Source organism: Nerophis lumbriciformis, linkage group LG14, assembly GCF_033978685.3.
Source record: "Nerophis lumbriciformis linkage group LG14, RoL_Nlum_v2.1, whole genome shotgun sequence".
In the NCBI taxonomy this organism is placed as follows: Eukaryota; Metazoa; Chordata; class Actinopteri; order Syngnathiformes; family Syngnathidae; genus Nerophis; species Nerophis lumbriciformis.
In genome coordinates this window covers 44,937,054-44,961,529 of record NC_084561.2, presented here as the reverse complement: position 1 = coordinate 44,961,529, position 24,476 = coordinate 44,937,054, and the positions used below count along the sequence as shown (strand labels likewise).

Genomic DNA, 24,476 nt, shown 5'->3' with positions numbered 1-24,476 from the left:
AATAACAATGTTGTCAATAATGTTGTCGATAACATTTCTGTCACTAATGTTGTCAATAACAATGTTGTCAATAATGTTGTCGATAACATTTCTGTCACTCATGTTGTCAATAATGTTGTTGTCAATAACGTTGTTTGTCAATAACGTGGTTGTTAATAATGTTGTCAATAACAATGTTGTCAATAACATTTCTGTCACTAATGTTGTCAATAACAATGTTGTCAATAATGTTGTCGATAACATTTCTGTCACTAATGTTGTCAATAATGTTGTTGTCAATAACGTTGTTTGTCAATAATGTTGTCAATAACAATGTTGTCAATAACATTTCTGTCACTAATGTTGTCAATAACAATGTTGTCGATAACATTTCTGTCACTAATGTTGTCAATAATGTTGTTGTCAATAACGTTGTTTGTCAATAATGTTGTCAATAACAATGTTGTCAATAATGTTGTCGATAACATTTCTGTCACTAATGTTGTCAATAACAATGTTGTCAATAATGTTGTCGATAACATTTCTGTCACTAATGCTGTCAATAATGTTGTTGTCAATAACGTTGTTTGTCAATAACGTGGTTGTTAATAATGTTGTCAATAACAATGTTGTCAATAATGTTGTTGTCAATAACGTTGTTTGTCAATAACGTGGTTGTTAATAATGTTGTCAATAACAATGTTGTCAATAATGTTGTTGTCAATAACGTTGTTCGTCAATAGCGTGGTTGTTAATAATGTTGTCAATAACAATGTTGTCGATAACATTTCTGTCACTAATGTTGTCAATAATGTTGTTGTCAATAACGTTGTTTGTCAATAATGTTGTCAATGACCTCTACAATGAGATAAACTCTCCTGGCCATCCAAAGAAGTCCAGACCACATGACAATGTGACGACCAATCGGTCTTTTTAGAAAGAAATAGAAGTGGAGAGTTGTAGACAACTTTATTGTGAGTCAGTTGAACACACACCACTAAATATTCCAATAGAAACATATTTGACTCAAATTCATAAACATTGAAAATAGGTCCTTTTTAAATGCCTTCAATAATTCAGACAAATGGAAACCCCACCCAACGTCCTTCAATTGCAACATATTCAGAGCCTGATGTACTAAAAGCTGTGTGTGTGTGTGTGTGTGTGTGTGTGTGTGTGTGTGTGTGTGTGTGTGTGTGTGTGTGTGTGTGTGTGTGTGTGTGTGTGTGTGTGTGTGTGTGTGTGTGTGTGTGTGTGGCTCTTAGTAGATCAGCGTCTAAGTTGAATGCAAACTTTAGGTTGTTGAGTAATAAAAAGATGAAGAGATAATATAGAGCGCATACGACTTGCAACACGCCGATTTATTTCATTTGGGACTTTGTGCGACTGCAGTCAGCAGCCGTCTGGAACCACACCTCCTCCACCCGCTCCTTTCCCAGATCCAAAAGTTGCTGCAGAATCAGACCGTCGTTCTTGGCCGAGTCCACGAAATATTCCTGGTTCTCGGGCTGCACCGTCAGAATCTGCATGCACAGCACCACCGACTGGCAGAAGCGGGACAGAACCAACCAAAAGAGACAATCCCTCTCCGCCTGGTTCAGAGGAAGGACACTTTCCCAGCCTGCCAGGATGGCTCCGCCCACCTCCATGGGGTTTGGGCGCGCCAGCATGGCGTGCATGATGCTGATGGCGAGCTCGTGCACAAAGTACCCCAGGCTCATGTCCCCGAAATCAATGATACCCGACAGCTTGTAGGCGTGGCTCTCGTCCGCTTCAACCAGCATGTTCAGATGCGTCAAGTCGCCGTGTATCACACCTGTGGAGACACAAATGTATCACACCTGTGGAGACAAAAATGTATCACACCTGTGGAGACACAAAGGTATCACACCTGTGGAGACAAAAATGTATCACACCTGTGGAGACACAAAGGTATCACACCTGTGGAGACAAAAATGTATCACACCTGTGGAGACAAGAATAAGTTGTGGTGTATCACACCTGTAGAGACAAAAATAATAATTGTCAAAACGTCAGGATTTTTTCTAAGTATCACTTAGAAAAAATCCAGATTCTTTTGACACTTAGAAAAAATCCAGATTTGTTTGACACTTAGAAAAAATCCCGACTTTTTGACACTTAAAAAAATTCCGACTTTTTGACAAACAATTTCCGACTTTTTGACACTTGGAAAAAATCCCGATTTTTTGACACTTGGAAAAAAATCGTGACTCTTTGACACTTAGGAAAAATTCCAACTTTTTGACAAAAAAATGTCCGACTTTTTGACACTTGGGAAAAAATCCAGACTTTTTGACAAAAATATTTCCGTCTTTTTGACCCAAACATTTCTGACTTTTTGACACTGTGAAAAAAATCCAGATTTTTTGACAAAAATTTTTTTTTCCAATTTATTGACATTTCGACACTAAGAAAAAATCCGGACCTTTTGACAATTACAAAAAATCCAAATTTTTTGACACTTAGAAATAATCCCGATTTTTTTGACATTTAGAAAAAATCCCAACTTTTTGACATTTAGAAAAAATCCTGACTTTGACATTTACAAAAAATCCCGACATTTTGACCAAAAAAAAAATCCAGATTTTTTTGGACAAAAAAATCTTGACTTTTTGACAAAAAAAATTCTGACTTTTTCACACTTAGAAAAAAATCTGGATTTTTGAAATTTACAAAAATATCCGGACTTTTTGAAATTTAGAAAAATCCAGACTTTTTACAAACTATTTCTGACTTTTTGACACTTACAAAAAATCCTGATTTTTTGACCAAAATTTTTTTTGACTTTTTGACACTTAGAAAGTATCCGGATTTTTTGACACTTGGAAAAAAATCTGAACTTTTTGACCCAAAAAATTCCGCCTTTTTGACACTTAGAAAAAAATCTCAACTTTTTGACACTTAAAAAAAGTCCCAACTTTTTGACGCTTGGAAAAAATCCTGATTTTTTTTAAACTTACAAAAAATCCTGATTTTTTTTGAAACTTACAAAAAATCCTGACATTTTGACAAAAAACCCCAGATTTTTTGAAAAAAAAATCCAGATTTTTTGAAGAAAAAAAATACTGATTTTTTTACAAAAAAATCCCGATTTTTTGACAAAAAAAATTCAGATTTTTTGACACTTACAAAAAGTCCTGACTTTTTGAAAGTTAAAAAAATCCAGACTTTTTGACACTTAGAAAAAATCCAGACTTTTTGACACTTTGAAAAAATCCAGATTTTTTGACCAAAGATTTCTGACTTGTTGACACTTAAATTGCTGTGTATCACACCTGTGGAGACAAAAATGTATCACACCTGTGGAGACAAAAATGTATCACACCTGTGGAGACACAAATGTATCACACCTGTGGAGACACAAATGTATCACACCTGTGGAGACACAAATGTATCACACCTGTGGAGACAAAAATGTATCACACCTGTGGAGACACAAATGTATCACACCTGTGGAGACACAAATGTATCACACCTGTGGAGACACAAATGTATCACACCTGTGGAGACACAAATGTATCACACCTGTGGAGACACAAATGTATCACACCTGTGGAGACAAAAATGCATCACACCTGTGGAAACACAAATGTATCACACCTGTGGAGACAAGAATAAGTTGTGGTGTATCACACCTGTGGAGACAAAAATAATAATTGTCAAAAAGTCAGGATTTTTTCTAAGTGTCACTTAGAAAAAAATCCAGATTTTTTTGACACTTGGAAAAAATCCAGATTTTTTTGACACTTAGAAAAAAATCCTGACTTTTTGACACTTACAAAAAATTCAGACTTTTTGACAAACAATTTCCGACTTTTTGACACTTGGAAAAAATCCCGATTTTTTGACACTTGGAAAAAATTCCTGACTTTTTGACACTTGGGAAAAATTCAGACTTTTTCACAAACAATTTCTGACTTTTTGACACTTAAAAAACTTTTTGACAAAAAAATGTCCGACTTTTTGACACTTGGGAAAAAAACAAGACTTTTTGACAAAAATATTTCCGTCTTTTTGACCCAAACATTTCTAACTTTTTGACACTGTGAAAAAAATCCAGATTTTTTGACAAAAAAAAATTCCAATTTATTAACATTTAGAAAAAATCCAGACTTTTCGACACTAAGAAAAAATCCGGACCTTTTGACAATTACAAAAAATCCGGACCTTTTGACAATTACAAAAAATGCCAATTTTTTGACACTTATAAATAATCCCGATTTTTTGACATTTGGAAAAAATCCCAACTTTTTGACATTTAGAAAAAATCCTGACTTTGACATTGACAAAAAATCCCGACATTTTGACCAAAAAAATCCCGATTTTTTTTGGACAAAAAAATCTTGACTTTTTGACAAAAAAAATTCTGACTTTTTCACACTTACAAAAAAATCTGGATTTTTTAAAATTTACAAAAATATCCGGACTTTTTGAAATTTAGAAAAATCCAGACATTTTACAAACTATTTCTGACTTTTTCACACTTACAAAAAATCCCGATTTTTTGACCCAAAAAAATTGTGACTTTTTGACACTTAGAAAGAATCCGGATTTTTTGACACTTGGAAAAAAATCTGAACTTTTTGACCAAAAAAATTCCGCCTTTTTGACACTTAGAAAAAAATCCCAACTTTTTGACACTTAGAAAAAGTCCCAACTTTTTGACGCTTAGAAAAAATCCTGACCTTTTGACACTTAGAAAAATCACAACTTTTTGACACTTAGAAAAAATCCTGATTTTTTTGACACTTAGAAAAAATCCTGATTTTTTTGACACTTACAAAAAATCCTGATTTTTTTTAAACTTACAAAAAATCCTGATTTTTTTTAAACTTACAAAAAATCCTGACATTTTGACAAAAAAAACCAGATTTTTTGAAAAAAAAATCCTGATTTTTTTGAAAAAAAAAATCCTGATTTTTTGACAAAAAAAATTCAGATTTTTTTGACACTTAGAAAAAGTCCTGACTTTGACATTGACAAAAAATCCCGACATTTTGACCAAAAAAATCCCGACATTTTGGACAAAAAAATCTTGACTTTTTGACAAAAAAAATTCTGACTTTTTCACACTTAGAAAAAATCTGGATTTTTGAAATTTACAAAAATATCCGGACTTTTTGAAATTTAGAAAAATCCAGACATTTTACAAACTATTTCTGACTTTTTGACACTTACAAAAAATTCCGACTTTTTGACCAAAAAAAATTGTGACTTTTTGACACTTAGAAAAAATCTGGATTTTTTGACACTTGGAAAAAAATCTGAACTTTTTGACCAAAAAAATTCCGCCTTTTTGACACTTAGAAAAAAATCCCAACTTTTTGACACTTAAAAAAAGTCCCAACTTTTTGACACTTGGAAAAAATCCAGATTTTTTTGAAACTTACAAAAAATCCTGATTTTTTTTAAACTTACAAAAAATCCTGACATTTTGACAAAAAAAAACAGATCTTTTGAAAAAAAAAATCCAGATTTGTTTGACACTTAGAAAAAATCCTGACTTTTTGACACTTACAAAAAATTCTGACTTTTTGACAAACAATTTCCGACTTTTTGACACTTGGAAAAAATCCCGATTTTTTGACACTTGGAAAAGAATCCTGACTTTTTGACACTTGGGAAAATTCCGACTTTTTCACAAACAATTTCTGACTTTCTGACACTTAGAAAAAATCCCAACTTTTTGACAAAAAAATGTCCGACTTTTTGACACTTGGGAAAAAATCCAGACTTTTTGACAAAAATATTTCCGTCTTTTTGACCCAAACATTTCTGACTTTTTGACACTATGACAAAAAAAATTTCCAATTTATTAACATTTAGAAAAAATCCAGACTTTTCGACACTAAGAAAAAATCCGGACATTTTGACAATTACAAAAAATCCAAATTTTTTGACACTTAGAAATAACCCCGATTTTTTGACATTTAGAAAAAATCCCTACTTTTTGACATTTAGAAATAATCCTGACTTTGACATTGACAAAAAATCCCGACATTTTGACCAAAAAAATCCCGATTTTTTGGACAAAAAAATCTTGACTTTTTGACAAAAAAAATTCTGACTTTTTCACACTTACAAAAAATCTGGATTTTTTTGAAATTTACAAAAATATCCGGACTTTTTGAAATTTTGAAAAATCCAGACATTTTACAAACTATTTCTGACTTTTTGACACTTACAAAAAATCCCGATTTTTTGACCAAAAAAAATTGTGACTTTTTGACACTTAGAAAGAATCCGGATTTTTTGACACTTGGAAAAAAATCTGAACTTTTTGACCCAAAAAATTCCGCCTTTTTGACACTTAGAAAAAAAGCCCAACTTTTTGACACTTAAAAAAAGTCCCAACTTTTTGACGTTTGGAAAAAATCCTGATTTTTTTGAAACTTACAAAAAATCCTGATTTTTTTTTAAACTTACAAAAAATCCTGACATTTTGACAAAAAAAAACAGATTTTTTGAAAAAAAAAATCCAGATTTGTTTGACACTTAGAAAAAATCCTGACTTTTTGACACTTACAAAAAATTCCGACTTTTTGACAAACAATTTCCGACTTTTTGACACTTGGAAAAAATCCCGATTTTTTGACACTTGGAAAAGAATCCTGACTTTTTGACACTTAGGAAAATTCCGACTTTTTCACAAACAATTTCTGACTTTCTGACACTTAGAAAAAATCCCAACTTTTTGACAAAAAAATGTCCGACTTTTTGACACTTGGGAAAAAAACAAGACTTTTTGACAAAGATATTTCCGTCTTTTTGACCCAAACATTTCTAACTTTTTGACACTGTGAAAAAAATCCAGATTTTTTGACCAAAAAAAATTCCAATTTATTAACATTTAGAAAAAATCCAGACTTTTCGACACAAAGAAAAAATCCGGACATTTTGACAATTACAAAAAATCCAAATTTTTTGACACTTAGAAATAATCCTGATTTTTTTGACATTTAGAAAAAATCCCAACTTTTTGACATTTAGAAAAAATCCTGACTTTGACATTTACAAAAAATCCCGACATTTTGACCAAAAAAAATCCAAATTTTTTGGACAAAAAAATCTTGACTTTTTGACAAAAAAAATTCTGACTTTTTCACACTTAGAAAAAATCTGGATTTTTGAAATTTACAAAAATATCCGGACTTTTTGAAATTTAGAAAAATCCAGACTTTTTACAAACTATTTCTGACTTTTTGACACTTACAAAAAATCCTGATTTTTTGACCAAGACATTTTTTGACTTTTTGACACTTAGAAAGAATCCGGATTTTTTGACACTTGGAAAAAAATCTGAACTTTTTGACCCAAAAAATTCCGCCTTTTTGACACTTAGAAAAAAATCCCAACTTTTTGACACTTAAAAAAAGTCCCAACTTTTTGACGCTTGGAAAAAATCCTGATTTTTTGGAAACTTACAAAAAATCCTGATTTTTTTGAAACTTACAAAAAATCCTGACATTTTGACAAAAAACCCCAGATTTTTTGAAAAAAAAATCCAGATTTTTTGAAGAAAAAAAATACTGATTTTTTTACAAAAAAAATCCCGATTTTTTTGACAAAAAAAATTCAGATTTTTTGACACTTACAAAAAGTCCTGACTTTTTGAAAGTTAAAAAAATCCAGACTTTTTGACACTTAGAAAAAATCCAGACTTTTTGACACTTTGAAAAAATCCAGATTTTTTGACCAAAGATTTCTGACTTGTTGACACTTAAATTGCTGTGTATCACACCTGTGGAGACAAAAATGTATCACACCTGTGGAGACAAAAATGTATCACACCTGTGGAGACACAAATGTATCACACCTGTGGAGACACAAATGTATCACACCTGTGGAGACACAAATGTATCACACCTGTGGAGACACAAATGTATCACACCTGTGGAGACAAAAATGTATCACACCTGTGGAGACACAAATGTATCACACCTGTGGAGACAAAAATGTATCACACCTGTGGAGACACAAATGTATCACACCTGTGGAGACACAAATGTATCGCACCTGTGGAGACAAAAATGTATCACACCTGTGGAGACACAAATGTATCACACCTGTGGAGACACAAAGGTATCACACCTGTGGAGACACAAATGTATCACACCTGTGGAGACAAAAATGTATCACACCTGTGGAGACAAGAATAAGTTGTGGTGTATCACACCTGTAGAGACAAAAATAATAATTGTCAAAACGTCAGGATTTTTTCTAAGTGTCACTTCGAAAAAAATCCAGATTTTTTTTGACACTTGGAAAAAAATCCAGATTTTTTTGACACTTGGAAAAAAATCCTGACTTTTTGACACTTACAAAAAATTCCGACTTTTTGACAAACAATTTCCGACTTTTTGACACTTGGAAAAAATCCCGATTTTTTGACACTTGGAAAAAAATCCTGACTTTTTGACACTTACAAAAAATTCCGACTTTTTGACAAACAATTTCCGACTTTTTGACACTTGGAAAAAATCCCGATTTTTTGACACTTGGAAAAGAATCCTGACTTTTTGACACTTAGGAAAATTCCGACTTTTTCACAAACAATTTCTGACTTTCTGACACTTAGAAAAAATCCCAACTTTTTGACAAAAAAATGTCCGACTTTTTGACACTTGGGAAAAAAACAAGACTTTTTGACAAAAATATTTCCGTCTTTTTGACCCAAACATTTCTAACTTTTTGACACTGTGAAAAAAATCCAGATTTTTTGACAAAAAAAAATTCCAATTTATTAACATTTAGAAAAAATCCAGACTTTTCGACACAAAGAAAAAATCCGGACATTTTGACAATTACAAAAAATCCAAATTTTTTGACACTTAGAAATAATCCTGATTTTTTTGACATTTAGAAAAAATCCCAACTTTTTGACATTTAGAAAAAATCCTGACTTTGACATTTACAAAAAATCCCGACATTTTGACCAAAAAAAATCCAAATTTTTTGGACAAAAAAATCTTGACTTTTTGACAAAAAAAATTCTGACTTTTTCACACTTAGAAAAAATCTGGATTTTTGAAATTTACAAAAATATCCGGACTTTTTGAAATTTAGAAAAATCCAGAATTTTTACAAACTATTTCTGACTTTTTGACACTTACAAAAAATCCTGATTTTTTGACCAAAACATTTTTTGACTTTTTGACACTTAGAAAGAATCCGGATTTTTTGACACTTGGAAAAAAATCTGAACTTTTTGACCCAAAAAATTCCGCCTTTTTGACACTTAGAAAAAAATCCCAACTTTTTGACACTTAAAAAAAGTCCCAACTTTTTGACGCTTGGAAAAAATCCTGATTTTTTTGAAACTTACAAAAAATCCTGATTTTTTTGAAACTTACAAAAAATCCTGACATTTTGACAAAAAACCCCAGATTTTTTGAAAAAAAAATCCAGATTTTTTGAAGAAAAAAAATACTGATTTTTTTACAAAAAAATCCCGATTTTTTGACAAAAAAAATTCAGATTTTTTGACACTTACAAAAAGTCCTGACTTTTTGAAAGTTAAAAAAATCCAGACTTTTTGACACTTAGAAAAAATCCAGACTTTTTGACACTTTGAAAAAATCCAGATTTTTTGACCAAAGATTTCTGACTTGTTGACACTTAAATTGCTGTGTATCACACCTGTGGAGACAAAAATGTATCACACCTGTGGAGACAAAAATGTATCACACCTGTGGAGACACAAATGTATCACACCTGTGGAGACACAAATGTATCACACCTGTGGAGACACAAATGTATCACACCTGTGGAGACACAAATGTATCACACCTGTGGAGACAAAAATGTATCACACCTGTGGAGACACAAATGTATCACACCTGTGGAGACAAAAATGTATCACACCTGTGGAGACACAAATGTATCACACCTGTGGAGACACAAATGTATCGCACCTGTGGAGACAAAAATGTATCACACCTGTGGAGACACAAATGTATCACACCTGTGGAGACAAAAATGTATCACACCTGTGGAGACACAAATGTATCACACCTGTGGAGACAAAAATGTATCACACCTGTGGAGACACAAATGCATCACACCTGTGGAGACAAGAATAAGTTGTGGTGTATCACACCTGTGGAGACAAAAATAATAATTGTCAAAAAGTCAGGGTTTTTTCTAAGTGTCACTTGGAAAAAATCCAGATTTTTTGGTCACTTAGAAAAAATCCAGATTTTTTTGACACTTAGAAAAAAATCCTGACTTTTTGACACTTACAAAAAATTCCGACTTTTTGACAAACAATTTCCGACTTTTTGACACTTGGAAAAAATCCCAATTTTTTGACACTTGGAAAAGAATCCTGACTTTTTGACACTTAGGAAAAATTCCAACTTTTTGACAAAAAAATGTCCGACTTTTTGACACTTGGGAAAAAATCCAGACTTTTTGACAAAAATATTTCCGTCTTTTTGACCCAAACATTTCTGACTTTTTGACACTATGACAAAAAAAAATTCCAATTTATTAACATTTAGAAAAAATCCAGACTTTTCGACACTAAGAAAAAATCCGGACATTTTGACAATTACAAAAAATCCAAATTTTTTGACATTTAGAAAAAATCCCAACTTTTTGACATTTAGAAATAATCCTGACTTTGACATTGACAAAAAATCCCGACATTTTGACCAAAAAAATCCCGACATTTTGGACAAAAAAATCTTGACTTTTTGACAAAAAAAATTCTGACTTTTTCACACTTACAAAAAATCTGGATTTTTTTTTAAATTTACAAAAATATCTGGACTTTTTGAAATTTACAAAAATCCAGACATTTTACAAACTATTTCTGACTTTTTGACACTTACAAAAAATCCCGATTTTTTTACCAAAAAAAATTGTGACTTTTTGACACTTAGAAAGAATCCGGATTTTTTGACACTTTGAAAAAAATCTGAACTTTTTGACCAAAAAGATTCCGCCTTTTTGACACTTGGAAAAAAATCCCAACTTTTTGACACTTAGAAAAAGTCCCAACTTTTTGACGCTTAGAAAAAATCCTGACCTTTTGACACTTAGAAAAATCACAACTTTTTGACACTTAGAAAAAATCCTGATTTTTTTTAAACTTACAAAAAAATCCTGATTTTTTTTAAATTTACAAAAAATCCTGACATTTTGACAAAAAAACCCAGATTTTTTTTTTTTTTAATCCAGATTTTTTGAAAAAAAAAATCCTGTTTTTTTTTACAAAAAAATCCCGATCTTTTGACCAAAAAAATTCAGATTTTTTGACCAAAAAAATTCAGATTTTTTGACACTTAGAAAAAGTCCTGACTTTTTGAAAGTTAAAAAAATCCAGACTTTTTGACACTTGGAAAAAATCCAGACTTTTTGACACTTAGAAAAAAATCCTGACTTTTTGACACTAACAAAAAATTCAGACTTTTTGACAAACAATTTCCGACTTTTTGACACTTGGAAAAAATCCCGATTTTTTGACACTTGGAAAAGAATCCTGACTTTTTGACACTTAGGAAAATTCCGACTTTTTCACAAACAATTTCTGACTTTCTGACACTTAGAAAAAATCCCAACTTTTTGACGAAAAAAATGTCCGACTTTTTGACACTTGGGAAAAAAACAAGACTTTTTGACAAAAATATTCCCGTCTTTTTGACCCAAACATTTCTGACTTTTTGACACTATGACAAAATTTTTTTCCAATTTATTAACATTTAGAAAAAATCCAGACTTTTCGACACTAAGAAAAAATCCGGACCTTTTGACAATTACAAAAAATCCAAATTTTTTGACACTTAGAAATAATCCCGATTTTTTTTACATTTAGAAAAAATCCCAATTTTTTGACATTTAGAAATAATCCTGACTTTGACATTGACAAAAAATCCCGACATTTTGACCAAAAAAATCCCGATTTTTTTGGACAAAAAAATCTTGACTTTTTGACAAAAAAAATTCTGACTTTTTCACACTTACAAAAAATCTGGATTTTTTTAAATTTACAAAAATATCCGGACTTTTTGAAATTTTGAAAAATCCAGACATTTTACAAACTATTTCTGACTTTTTGACACTTACAAAAAAAATCCCGATTTTTTGACCCAAATTTTTTTTGACTTTTTGACACTTAGAAAGAATCCGGATTTTTTGACACTTGGAAAAAAATCTTAACTTTTTGACCCAAAAAATTCCGCCTTTTTGACACTTAGAAAAAAATCCCAACTTTTTGACACTTAAAAAAAGTCCCAACTTTTTGACGCTTGGAAAAAATCCAGATTTTTTTTGAAACTTACAAAAAATCCTGATTTTTTTGAAACTTACAAAAAATCCTGACATTTTGACAAAAAAAACCCAGATTTTTTGAAAAAAAAAAATCCAGATTTTTTGAAGAAAAAAAATACTGATTTTTTTACAAAAAAATCCCGATTTTTTGACAAAAAAAATTCAGATTTTTTGACACTTAGAAAAAGTCCTGACTTTTTGAAAGTTAAAAAAAATCCAGACTTTTTGACACTTAGAAAAAATCCAGACTTTTTGACACTTTGAAAAAATCCAGATTTTTTGACCAAAGATTTCTGACTTGTTGACACTTAAATTGCTGTGTATCGCACCTGTGGAGACAAAAATGTATCACACCTGTGGAGACACAAATGTATCACACCTGTGGAGACACAAATGTATCACACCTGTGGAGACACAAATGTATCACACCTGTGGAGACACAAATGTATCACACCTGTGGAGACACAAATGTATCACACCTGTGGAGACACAAATGTATCACACCTGTGGAGACAAAAATGTATCACACCTGTGGAGACACAAATGTATCACACCTGTGGAGACACAAATGTATCACACCTGTGGAGACACAAATGTATCACACCTGTGGAGACACAAATGTATCACACCTGTGGAGACAAAAATGTATCACACCTGTGGAGACACAAATGTATCACACCTGTGGAGACACAAATGTATCACACCTGTGGAGGCAAAAATGTATCACACCTGTGGAGACAAAAATGTATCACACCTGTGGAGACAAAAATGCATCACACCTGTGGAGACACAAATGTATCACACCTGTGGAGACAAAAATGTATCACACCTGTGGAGACAAAAATGTATCACACCTGTGGAGACAAAAATGTATCACACCTGTGGAGACACAAATGTATCACACCTGTGGAGACACAAATGTATCACACCTGTGGAGACAAAAATGCATCACACCTGTGGAAACACAAATGTATCACACCTGTGGAGACAAAAATGTATCACACCTGTGGAGACAAAAATGAATCACACCTGTGGAGACACAAATATATCACACTTGTGGAGACAAAAATGTATCACACTTGTGGAGACACAAATGTATCACACCTGTGGAGACAAGAATAAGTTGTGGTGTATCACACCTGTGGAGACAAAAATAATAATTGTCAAAAAGTCAGGATTTTTTCTAAGTGTCACTTAGAAAAAATCCAGATTTTTTTGACACTTAGAAAAAAATCCTGACTTTTTGACACTTACAAAAAATTCCGACTTTTTGACAAACAATTTCCGACTTTTTGACACTTGGAAAAAATCCCGATTTTTTGACACTTGGAAAAGAACCCTGACTTTTTGACACTTGGGAAAATTCCGACTTTTTCACAAACAATTTCTGACTTTCTGACACTTAGAAAAAAATCCCAACTTTGTGACAAAAAAATGTCCGACTTTTTGACACTTGGGAAAAAAACAAGACTTTTTGACAAAAATATTTCCGTCTTTTTGACCCAAACATTTCTGACTTTTTGACACTATGACAAAAAAAAATTCCAATTTATTAACATTTAGAAAAAATCCAGACTTTTCGACACTAAGAAAAAATCCGGACATTTTGACAATTACAAAAAAATCCAAATTTTTTTGACACTTAGAAATAATCCAGATTTTTTGACATTTAGAAGAAAAAAAAAACTTTTTGACATTTAGAAAAAATCCTGACTTTGACATTGACAAAAAATCCCGACATTTTGACCAAAAAAAAATCCCGATTTTTTGGACAAAAAAATCTTGACTTTTTGACAAAAAAATCTTGACCTTTTGACAAAAAAAATTCTGACTTTTTCACACTTACAAAAAATCTGGATTTTTTTAAATTTACAAAAATATCCGGACTTTTTGAAATTTTGAAAAATCCAGACATTTTACAAACTATTTCTGACTTTTTGACATTTAGAAAGAATCCGGATTTTTTGACACTTGGAAAAAAATCTGAACTTTTTGACCCAAAAAATTCCGCCTTTTTGACACTTAGAAAAAAATCCCAACTTTTTGACACTTAAAAAAAGTCCCAACTTTTTGACGCTTGGAAAAAATCCTGATTTTTTTTAAACTTACAAAAAATGCTGATTTTTTTGAAACTTACAAAAAATCCTGACATTTTGACAAAAAAACCCAGATTTTTTGAAAAAAAAATCCAGATTTTTTGAAAAAAAAAATACAGATTTTTTTGAAAAAAAAAATACAGATTTTTTTTACAAAAAAAATACAGATTTTTTGACAAAAAAAATTCAGATTTTTTGACACTTAGAAAAAGTCCTGACTTTTTGAAAGTTAAAAAAATCCAGACTTTTTGACACTTAGAAAAAATCCAGACTTTTTGACACTTTGAAAAAATCCAGATTTTTTGACCAAAGATTTCTGACTTGTTGACACTTAAATTGCTGTGTATCACACCTGTGGAGACACAAATGTATCACACCTGTGGAGACACAAATGTATCACACCTGTGGAGACAAAAATGTATCACACCTGTGGAGACACAAATGTATCACACCTGTGGAGACACAAATGTATCACACCTGTGGAGACACAAATGTATCACACCTGTGGAGACAAAAATGTATCACATCTGTGGAGACACAAATGTATCACACCTGTGGAGACAAAAATGTATCACACCTGTGGAGACAAAAATGTATCACACCTGTGGAGACAAAATGTATCACACCTGTGGAGACACAAATGTATCACACCTGTGGAGACACAAATGTATCACACCTGTGGAGACAAAAATGTATCACACCTGTGGAGACACAAATGTATCACACCTGTGGAGACAAAAATGTATCACACCTGTGGAGACACAAATGTATCACACCTGTGGAGACAAAATGTATCACACCTGTGGAGACAAAAATGTATCACACCTGTGGAGACACAAATGTATCACACCTGTGGAGACAAAAATGTATCACACCTGTGGAGACACAAATGTATCACACCTGTGGAGACAAAAATGTATCACACCTGTGGAGACACAAATGTATCACACCTGTGGAGACAAAATGTATCACACCTGTGGAGACAAAAATGTATCACACCTGTGGAGACACAAATGTATCACACCTGTGGAGACAAGAATAAGTTGTGGTGTATCACACCTGTGGAGACAAAAATAATAATTGTCAAAAAGTCAGGATTTTTTCTAAGTGTCACTTAGAAAAAATCCAGATTTTTTTGACACTTAGAAAAAAATCCAGATTTTTTTGACACTTAGAAAAAAGTCCTGACTTTTTGACACTTGTAAAAAATTCAGACTTTTTGACAAACAATTTCCGACTTTTTGACACTTGGAAAAAAATCCCGATTTTTTGACACTTGGAAAAAAATCCTGACTTTTTGACACTTAGGAAAAATTACAACTTTTTGACAAAAAAATGTCCGACTTTTTGACACTTGGGAAAAAATCCAGACTTTATGACAAAAATATTTCCGTCTTTTTGACCCAAACATTTCTGACTTTTTGACACTGAAAAAAATCCAGATTTTTGGACAAAAAAATAAAAAATTCCAATTTATTAACATTTCGACACTAAGAAAAAATCCGGACCTTTTGACAATTACAAAAAATCCAAATTTTTTGACACTTAGAAATAATCCCGATTTTTTTGACATTTAGAAAAAATCCCAACTTTTTGACATTTAGAAAACATCCTGACTTTGACATTGACAAAAAATCCCGACATTTTGACCAAAAAAAATCCCGGTTTTTTTAAACAAAAAAATCTTGACTTTTTGACAAAAAAAATTCTGACTTTTTCACACTTACAAAAAAATCTGGATTTTTTAAAATTTACAAAAATATCCGGACTTTTTGAAATTTAGAAAAATCCAGACATTTTACAAACTATTTCTGACTTTTTCACACTTACAAAAAATCCCGATTTTTTTACCAAAAAAAATTGTGACTTTTTGACACTTAGAAAGAATCCGGATTTTTTGACACTTGGAAAAAAATCTGAACTTTTTGACCAAAAAAATTCCGCCTTTTTGACACTTAGAAAAAAATCCCAACTTTTTGACACTTAGAAAAAGTCCCAACTTTTTGACGCTTGGAAAAAATCCTGACCTTTTGAGACTTAGAAAAATCACAACTTTTTGACACTTAGAAAAAATCCTGATTTTTTTGACACTTACAAAAAATCCTGATTTTTTTTAAATTTACAAAAAATCCTGATTTTTTTGAAACTTACAAAAAATCCTGACATTTTGACAAAAAAACCCAGATTTTTTGAAAAAAAAATCCTGATTTTTTTGAAAAAAAAAAATCCTGATTTTTTTACAAAAAAATCCCGATTTTTTGACAAAAAAAATTCAGATTTTTTTGACACTTAGAAAAAGTCCTGACTTTGACATTGACAAAAAATCCCGACATTTTGACCAAAAAAATCCCGACATTTTGGACAAAAAAATCTTGACTTTTTGACAAAAAAAATTCTGACTTTTTCACACTTAGAAAAAATCTGGATTTTTGAAATTTACTAAAATATCCGGACTTTTTGAAATTTAGAAAAATCCAGACTTTTTACAAAGTATTTCTGACTTTTTGACACTTACAAAAAATTCCGACTTTTTGACCAAAAAAAATTGTGACTTTTTGACACTTAGAAAAAATCTGGATTTTTTGACACTTGGAAAAAAATCTGAACTTTTTGACCAAGAATTTCCGCCTTTTTGACACTTAGAAAAAAATCCCAACTTTTTGACACTTAAAAAAAGTCCCAACTTTTTGACGCTTAGAAAAAATCCTGACCTTTTGACACTTAGAAAAATCACAACTTTTTGACAAAAAAATGTCCGACTTTTTGACACTTGGGAAAAAATCCAGACTTTTTGACAAAAATATTTCCGTCTTTTTGACCCAAACATTTCTGACTTTTTGACCGTATGACAAAAAAAATTCCAATTTATTAACATTTAGAAAAAATCCAGACTTTTCGACACTAAGAAAAAATCCGGACCTTTTGACAATTACAAAAAATCCAAATTTTTTGACACTTAGAAATAATCCCGATTTTTTTGACATTTAGAAAAAATCCCAACTTTTTGACATTTAGAAAAAAATCCTGACTTTGACATTTGCAAAAAATCCCGACATTTTGACCAAAAAAATCCAGATTTTTTGGACAAAAAAATCTTGACTTTTTGACAAAAAAAATTCTGACTTTTTCACACTTAGAAAAAATCTGGATTTTTGAAATTTAGAAAAATATCCGGACTTTTTGAAATTTAGAAAAATCCAGACTTTTTACAAACTATTTCTGACTTTTTGACACTTACAAAAAATTCCGACTTTTTGACAAAAAAAAATTGTGACTTTTTGACACTTGGAAAAAATCCGGATTTTTTGACACTTGGAAAAAAATCCGGATTTTTTGACACTTGGAAAAAAATCTGAACTTTTTGACCAAAAAAAATCCGCCTTTTTGACACTTAGAAAAAAATCCCAATTTTTTGACACTTAAAAAAAGTCCCAACTTTTTGACGCTTAGAAAAAATCCTGATTTTTTTGACACTTACAAAAAATCCTGATTTTTTTGAAACTTACAAAAAATCCTGACATTTTGACAAAAAAAAACAGATTTTTTGAAAAAAAAATACTGATTTTTTTACAAAAAAATCCCGATTTTTTGACAAAAAAAATTCAGATTTTTTGACTTTTAGAAAAAGTCCTGACTTTTTGAAAGTTAAAAAAATCCAGACTTTTTGACATTTAGAAAAAATCCAGACTTTTTGACACTTTGAAAAAATCCAGATTTTTTGACCAAAGATTTCTGACTTGTTGACACTTAAATTGCTGTGTATCACACCTGTGGAGACAAAAATAAGTCCAGGTGTATCACACCTGTGGAGACAAAGGTTAGGGTTAAAGGGTTAGGTTTAGGATTGGGGTTAAAGGTTAGGGGTTAGGGTTAGAGGGTTAGGCTAGGGTTGAGAACATGATACTTACACTTGCGGAAAGCAGAGTATTTAGGGGCCACATAGGTCTTGTACTGATGGAGAACCGTCCTCACGCCCGCCTGGAGAGGATGTCCATCTAGAAGGTTCATGTAGTCCTCCAGGAGAAGAACATTTGACAAGTTCCATTTGAAGTCGTCTCTCTGCAACGCTGAGAGTTGAGGATGTTCCATCTTGGACAAAAATGGACAAAAATAGTCCGGTACTCTGTAAGATGTTCTCAGTCTTAAAATATGTTGCAGACCTCACACATGTAGACAAAAACGTTGAACAGTTTTCATGTTCTTGCGTGCGTCATGTTATAGATTATACATTCAATGATAGCTAATGCTAGCTATCCAAATTGCTATCATTAGCTAACAACAGCTAAGGCTAACATGCATGCACGTGTGACGTACGTACGTTGTTACCTCATCACGTCTTAGAAGTCGTACGAGGGCGGGATGTAATTGTAAAGTTAGCGCCTTCTAGGTCTGCATAAATGTTGCAAACCTTCCCTTTAAAGGTGAACTGCACTTTTTTGTCATTCATTCACAATCCTATGTAAGACAAGAACACATATGTTTTTCTTTGTTTATGCATTCTAAGTCGTAAATAAATGCTAGCAAAAGTCAGCTATATCCCGCCTACACAATGCCCTAAAAACATCCAAAACCTCCATCAATGTTTTATACACACGCTGTAAGTATATATGTAGTATCTAGTAACATTCCTAATAACATGTAACATATACATGATGTAAGTATATATGTAATGTGGTAACATTTATAATAACATGTAATACATACATGATGTAAGTATATATGTCATGTAGTAACATTCATAATAACATGTCATATATGCATGATGTAAGTATATATGTCATGTAGTAACATTCATAATAACATGTAATATATACATGATGTAAGTATATATGTCATGTAGTAACATTCATAATAACATGTAATATATACATGATGTAAGTATATATGTCATGTAGTAACATTCATAATAACATGTAATATATACATGATGTAAGTATATATGTCATGTAGTAACATTCATAATAACATGTAATATATACATGATGTAAGTATATATGTCATGTAGTAACATTCATAATAACATGTAATATATACATGATGTAAGTACATATGTAGTATCTAGTAACATTAATAATAACATGTAATATATACATGATATAAGTATATATGTAATGTCGTAACATTCATAATAACATGTAATATATACATGATGTAAGTATATATGTCATGTAGTAACATTCATAATAACATGTAATATTTACATATTTTGATCATTTTAAGCATATGGCGGCATTCACTTCCCCTTCAACAACAACAAGACTACTAATCATGGCAGACTTGATGAGAGACAACAAAGACTACTTTGGGACAAATGATGATTCAGAAACTACTATTTTTGAGCCTGAACATAAGGAGGATGATCTACAAGTTTTAGAAGCTGTGTGCTAAACAGATGCAGCTTTTGTCAAACACAAAGCATAATGTAGCAGTATTGCTAAGTGCTAAACAATATACTGTATACAAACATTAAAAAAAGTTTCTTACTGTACAATGTTTGCTCTCACTGGGATAAAGACTGATGTTTATATCTTCCAGTTTGCATCAACAATTCATCATAATCCTCACAATTGAATAAAAAAACGAGTGTCTTTTTGTGGTCTAAGTTGGATGTCAAATTTGACCAACTTGTGGGTTTATGTCCACAACCTTCTACTATCCAGGTGAGAGACATGATTTATCATCTTAAATGAACTTTCACCAACTCAGAGGCGTTGCAGCAGCTCAACATGTCGATATAGCAGCATAACCTATATCGACGTTAGAACTTCCATCCATCCATCCATCTTCCTCCGCTTATCCGAGGTCGGGTCGCGGGGGCAGCAGCCTAAGCAGGGAAGCCCAGACTTCCCTCTCCCCAGCCACTTCGTCCAGCTCCTCCCGGGGGATCCCGAGGCGTTCCCAGGCCAGCCGGGAGACATAGTCTTCCCAACGTGTCCTGGGTCTTCCTCGTGGCCTCCTACCGGTCGGACATGCCCTAAACACCTCCTTAGGGAGGCGCTCGGGTGGCATCCTGACCAGATGCCCGAACCACCTCATCTGGCTCCTCTCCATGTGGAGGAGCAGCGGCTTTACTTTGAGCTCCCCCCGGATGACAGAGCTTCTTACCCTATCTCTAAGGGAGAGCCCCGCCACCCGGCGGAGGAAACTCATTTCGGCCGCTTGTACCCGTGATCTTGTCCTTTTGGTCATAACCCAAAGTTCATGACCATAGGTGAGGATGGGAACGTAGATCGACCGGTAAATTGAGAGCTTTGCCTTCCGGCTCAGCTCCTTCTTCACCACAACGGATCGATACAGCGTCCGCATTACTGAAGACGCCGCACCGATCCGCCTGTCGATCTCACGATCCACTCTTCCCTCACTCGTGAACAAGACTCCGAGGTACTTGAACTCCTCCACTTGGGGCAAGATCTCCTCCCCAACCCGGAGATGGCACTCCACCCTTTTCCGGGCGAGAACCATGGACTCGGACTTGGAGGTGCTGATTCTCATCCCAGTCGCTTCACACTCAGCTGCGAACCGATCCAGTGAGAGCTGAAGATCCTGGCCAGATGAAGCCATCAGGACCAAATCATCTGCAAAAAGCAGAGACCTAATCCTGCAGCCACCAAACCGGATCCCCTCAACGTGTGAGGTGACGTTCCACGTCCCAAGAGCTAGCTTCTGTAGCCGAGGATCGGACCGCCAAGTGCCCTGCCTTCGGCTACCGCCCAGTTCACATTGCACCAGACCTCTATGGCCCCTGCTATGGGTGGTGAGCCCATTGGAGGGGGGACCCACGTTGCCTCTTCGGGCTGTGCCCGGCCGGGCCCCATGGGGACAGGCCCGGCCACCAGGCGCTCGCCATCGTGCCCCAACTCCGGGCCTGGCTCCGGAGGGGAGCCCCGGTGACCCGCGTCCGGGCGAGGGAAATCTGAGTCTCGGTTCTTGCATTTCCATAGAAGTCTTCGAGCTGCTCTTTGTCTGATCCCTCACCTAGGACCTGTTTGTCTTGGGAGACCCTACCAGGGGGCATGGAAGCCCCCGGACAACATAGCTCCTAGGATCATTGGGACACGCAAACTCCTCTACCACGTTAAGGTGGCAGCTCAGAGTTAGAACTTATAATAACAATATTGCTGATACTTGGTAATATTCACATGTAAATGTAGTATTGTTGGTTTTTTGGGATGTTTTAAAACAATATCATCATGACTCCTACTGACTCCGATAGCTGACTTTTACTTGCGTTCATTTACCAGTTAGAATGCATAAAAAACTCACGCGTGTTTTTGTTGATTGGTTGTTTGATTGTGAATAATGGGCGACATTCCAAAAAAGTGCAGTTCCTTTTGAAGAGCAGTTTGTAAATGGCAAGCATTGACATTTACCTACACGTCAGCTCCTTAGAAGGTTCTTATTAGAACTCCAAAGTGCAAACAAAGAAATGGGAGAGAGCGGAAAATACATTTGAGTCATCAATGCTTTGAAGTGAAATATCCAAAAATGAAGACCACAGCCTTTAAAAGCACAAACGTGGTTTTCGCAGCTTACTGCGAGTTCGTTCTCCCAGGATGCAAACGGACTATTCCGGACAAGGCTTGCAGGTAGGAACATATTTATGAATCTAACTACAAAATAGGAGGAACAGTGTGGTTTTCGTCCTGGTCGTGGAACTGTGGACCAGCTCTATACTCTGGGCAGGGTCCTTGAGGGTGCATGGGATTTTGCCCAACCAGTCTACATGTGTTTTGTGGACTTGGAGAAGGCATTCGACCGTGTCCCTCGGGAAGTCCTGTGGGGAGTGCTCAGAGAGTATGGGGTATCGGACTGTCTGATTGTGGCAGTCCGCTCCCTGTATGCTCAGTGCCAGAGCTTGGTCCGCATTGCCGGCAGTAAGTCGGACACGTTTCCAGTGAGGGTTGGACTCCGCCAAGGCTGCCCTTTGTCACCCATTCTGTTCTGAACTTTTATGGACAGAATTTCTAGGCGCAGTCAAGGCGTTGAGGGTATCTGGTTTGGTGGCTGCAGGATTAGGTCTCTGCTTTTTGCAGATGATGTGGTCCTGATGGCTTCATCTGGCCAGGATCTTCAGCTCTCACTGGATCGGTTCGCAGCCGAGTGTGAAGCGACTGGGATGAGAATCAGCACTTCCAAGTCCGAGTCCATGGTTCTCGCCCGGAAAAGGGTGGAGTGCCATCTCCGGGTTGGGGAGGAGATCTTGCCCCAAGTGGAGGAGTTCAAGTACCTCGGAGTCTTGTTCACGAGTGAGGGAAGAGTGGATCGTGAGATCGACAGGCGGATCGGTGCGGCGTCTTCAGTAATGCGGACGCTGTATCGATCCGTTGTGGTGAAGAAGGAGCTGAGCCGGAAGGCAAAGCTCTCAATTTACCGGTCGATCTACATTCCCATCCTCACCTATGGTCATGAGCTTTGGGTTATGACCGAAAGGACAAGATCACGGGTACAAGCGGCCGAAATGAGTTTCCTCCGCCGGGTGGCGGGGCTCTCCCTTAGAGATAGGGTGAGGAGCTCTGTCATCCGGGAGGAACTCAAAGTAAAGCCGCTGCTCCTCCACATCGAGAGGAGCCAGATGAGGTGGTTCGGGCATCTGGTCAGGATGCCACCCGAACGCCTCCCTAGGGAGGTGTTTAGGGCACGTCCGACCGGTGGGAGGCCGCGGGGAAGACCCAGGACACGTTGGGAAGACTATGTCTCCCAGCTGGCCTGGGAACGCCTCGGGGTCCCACAGGAAGAGCTGGACGAAGTGGCTGGGGAGAGGGAAGTCTGGGCTTCCCTGCTTAGGCTGCTGCCCCCGCGACCCGACCTCGGATAAGCGGAAGAAGATGGATGGATGGAATGAACTACAAAATAACAGGCAAACAACTAAGGCAAGCGTGCTTATCGCACGCGGAAGCTGAGGCGAAAACTTAGCGCAGGAAACATGGAACTATGGACAAGGCAAAAACTCTCTAACTGTGGCATGAAATAAACAAGACTTACGTGGAGGGTTGCGTGAAGCAAACAAATTACGCCAGGGCATAGACTAAATAGCCCTCTGATTAGTTCCCGGGCAACAGGTGAGCGTCCCGAACACTAACCAGAGGCAGGAAAGTGCAATACGTAACCAAACTCAGGAGGTGCACAAAGAGGAACTAAAAGAGTCCAAAACTAACGGAACATAACAAAAACATGATCCGGACCCCGGATCATGACACCAACATTATTGGCATGACAAGATGATCCCACCTGGGGGGTTTTCCACGCAGCTCATCCTGATCTTTGTCCCTCAGTGGAACAATGGAGCTTCAGGTTGTGTCCAACATCTCACGTGGAGATGTTGCAAATGCATCCTTCAGGCCTGAAGGCTCTGATGAACCTCGATCACCTCAACTTTACAAACATGGACACCAGTTCCTCAGTGAAGACATTGGAGCAACATCTCCACAAGCCTCCTGGAAACTCTGACATCCAGCATGCAAGAAAACTGCTTTTATGGCCAAACTCCCGTTTTTAAGTCCTTCCTTCACATTTCTATGTTTGTTTTCCATTCATCCGTCCAGCAGCCTAAGCAGAGGAGCCCAGACTTCCCTCTCCCCAGCCACTTGGTCCAGCTCCTCCCGGGGAATCCCGAGGAGTTTCCAGGCCAGCCGGGAGACATAGTCTTCCCAACGTGTCCTGGGTTTTCCCCTTGGCCTCCTGCCGGTTGGACGGAGGTGTTTGGCTGACATCCTGACCAGATGCCCGAACCACCTCATCTGGCACTTCTCCATGTGGAGGAGTAGCAGCTTTACTTTGAGCTCCTCCCGGATGACAGAGCTTCTCACCCTATCTCTAAGGGAGAGCCCTGCCACCCGGCGAAGGAAACTCATACCCGTGATCTTGTCCTTTCGGAGCTCATGACCATAGGTGAGGATGGGAACGTAGATCAACCGGTAAATTGAGAGCTTTGCCTTCCGGCTCAGCTCCTTCTTCACCACAACGGATCGATACAGCGTCCGCATTACTGAAGACGCCTGTCGATCTCACGATGCACGATCAGGATGTTTGTCTTTTAAATGTTTTTCTAGTTTTCACTTTAGATCAGCTATAAACAGACTATTTCACTTTAAGACTTTGATGCTCAGA

General features: G+C 35.4%; 1 protein-coding gene across 3 annotated transcripts in view; it reads right to left on the bottom strand.

Moving 5' to 3' along the window:
* Positions 1-963: 963 nt before the first annotated feature.
* LOC133616731 (hydroxylysine kinase-like) overlaps positions 964-24,476 on the bottom strand; it is a 40,759-nt gene continuing 17,246 nt past the window's right edge. For all 3 annotated transcript variants that reach the window (XM_061976310.2, XM_061976311.2, XM_061976312.2), the window contains exons 4-5: positions 18,278-18,458; positions 964-1,795 (exon numbers count right to left, since the gene is read on the bottom strand). In XM_061976310.2, coding sequence (XP_061832294.1) covers positions 1,341-1,795; positions 18,278-18,458 — 636 coding nt within the window. In that variant the 3' untranslated portion in view covers positions 964-1,340. The remainder of the gene's footprint in view (positions 1,796-18,277; positions 18,459-24,476) is intronic.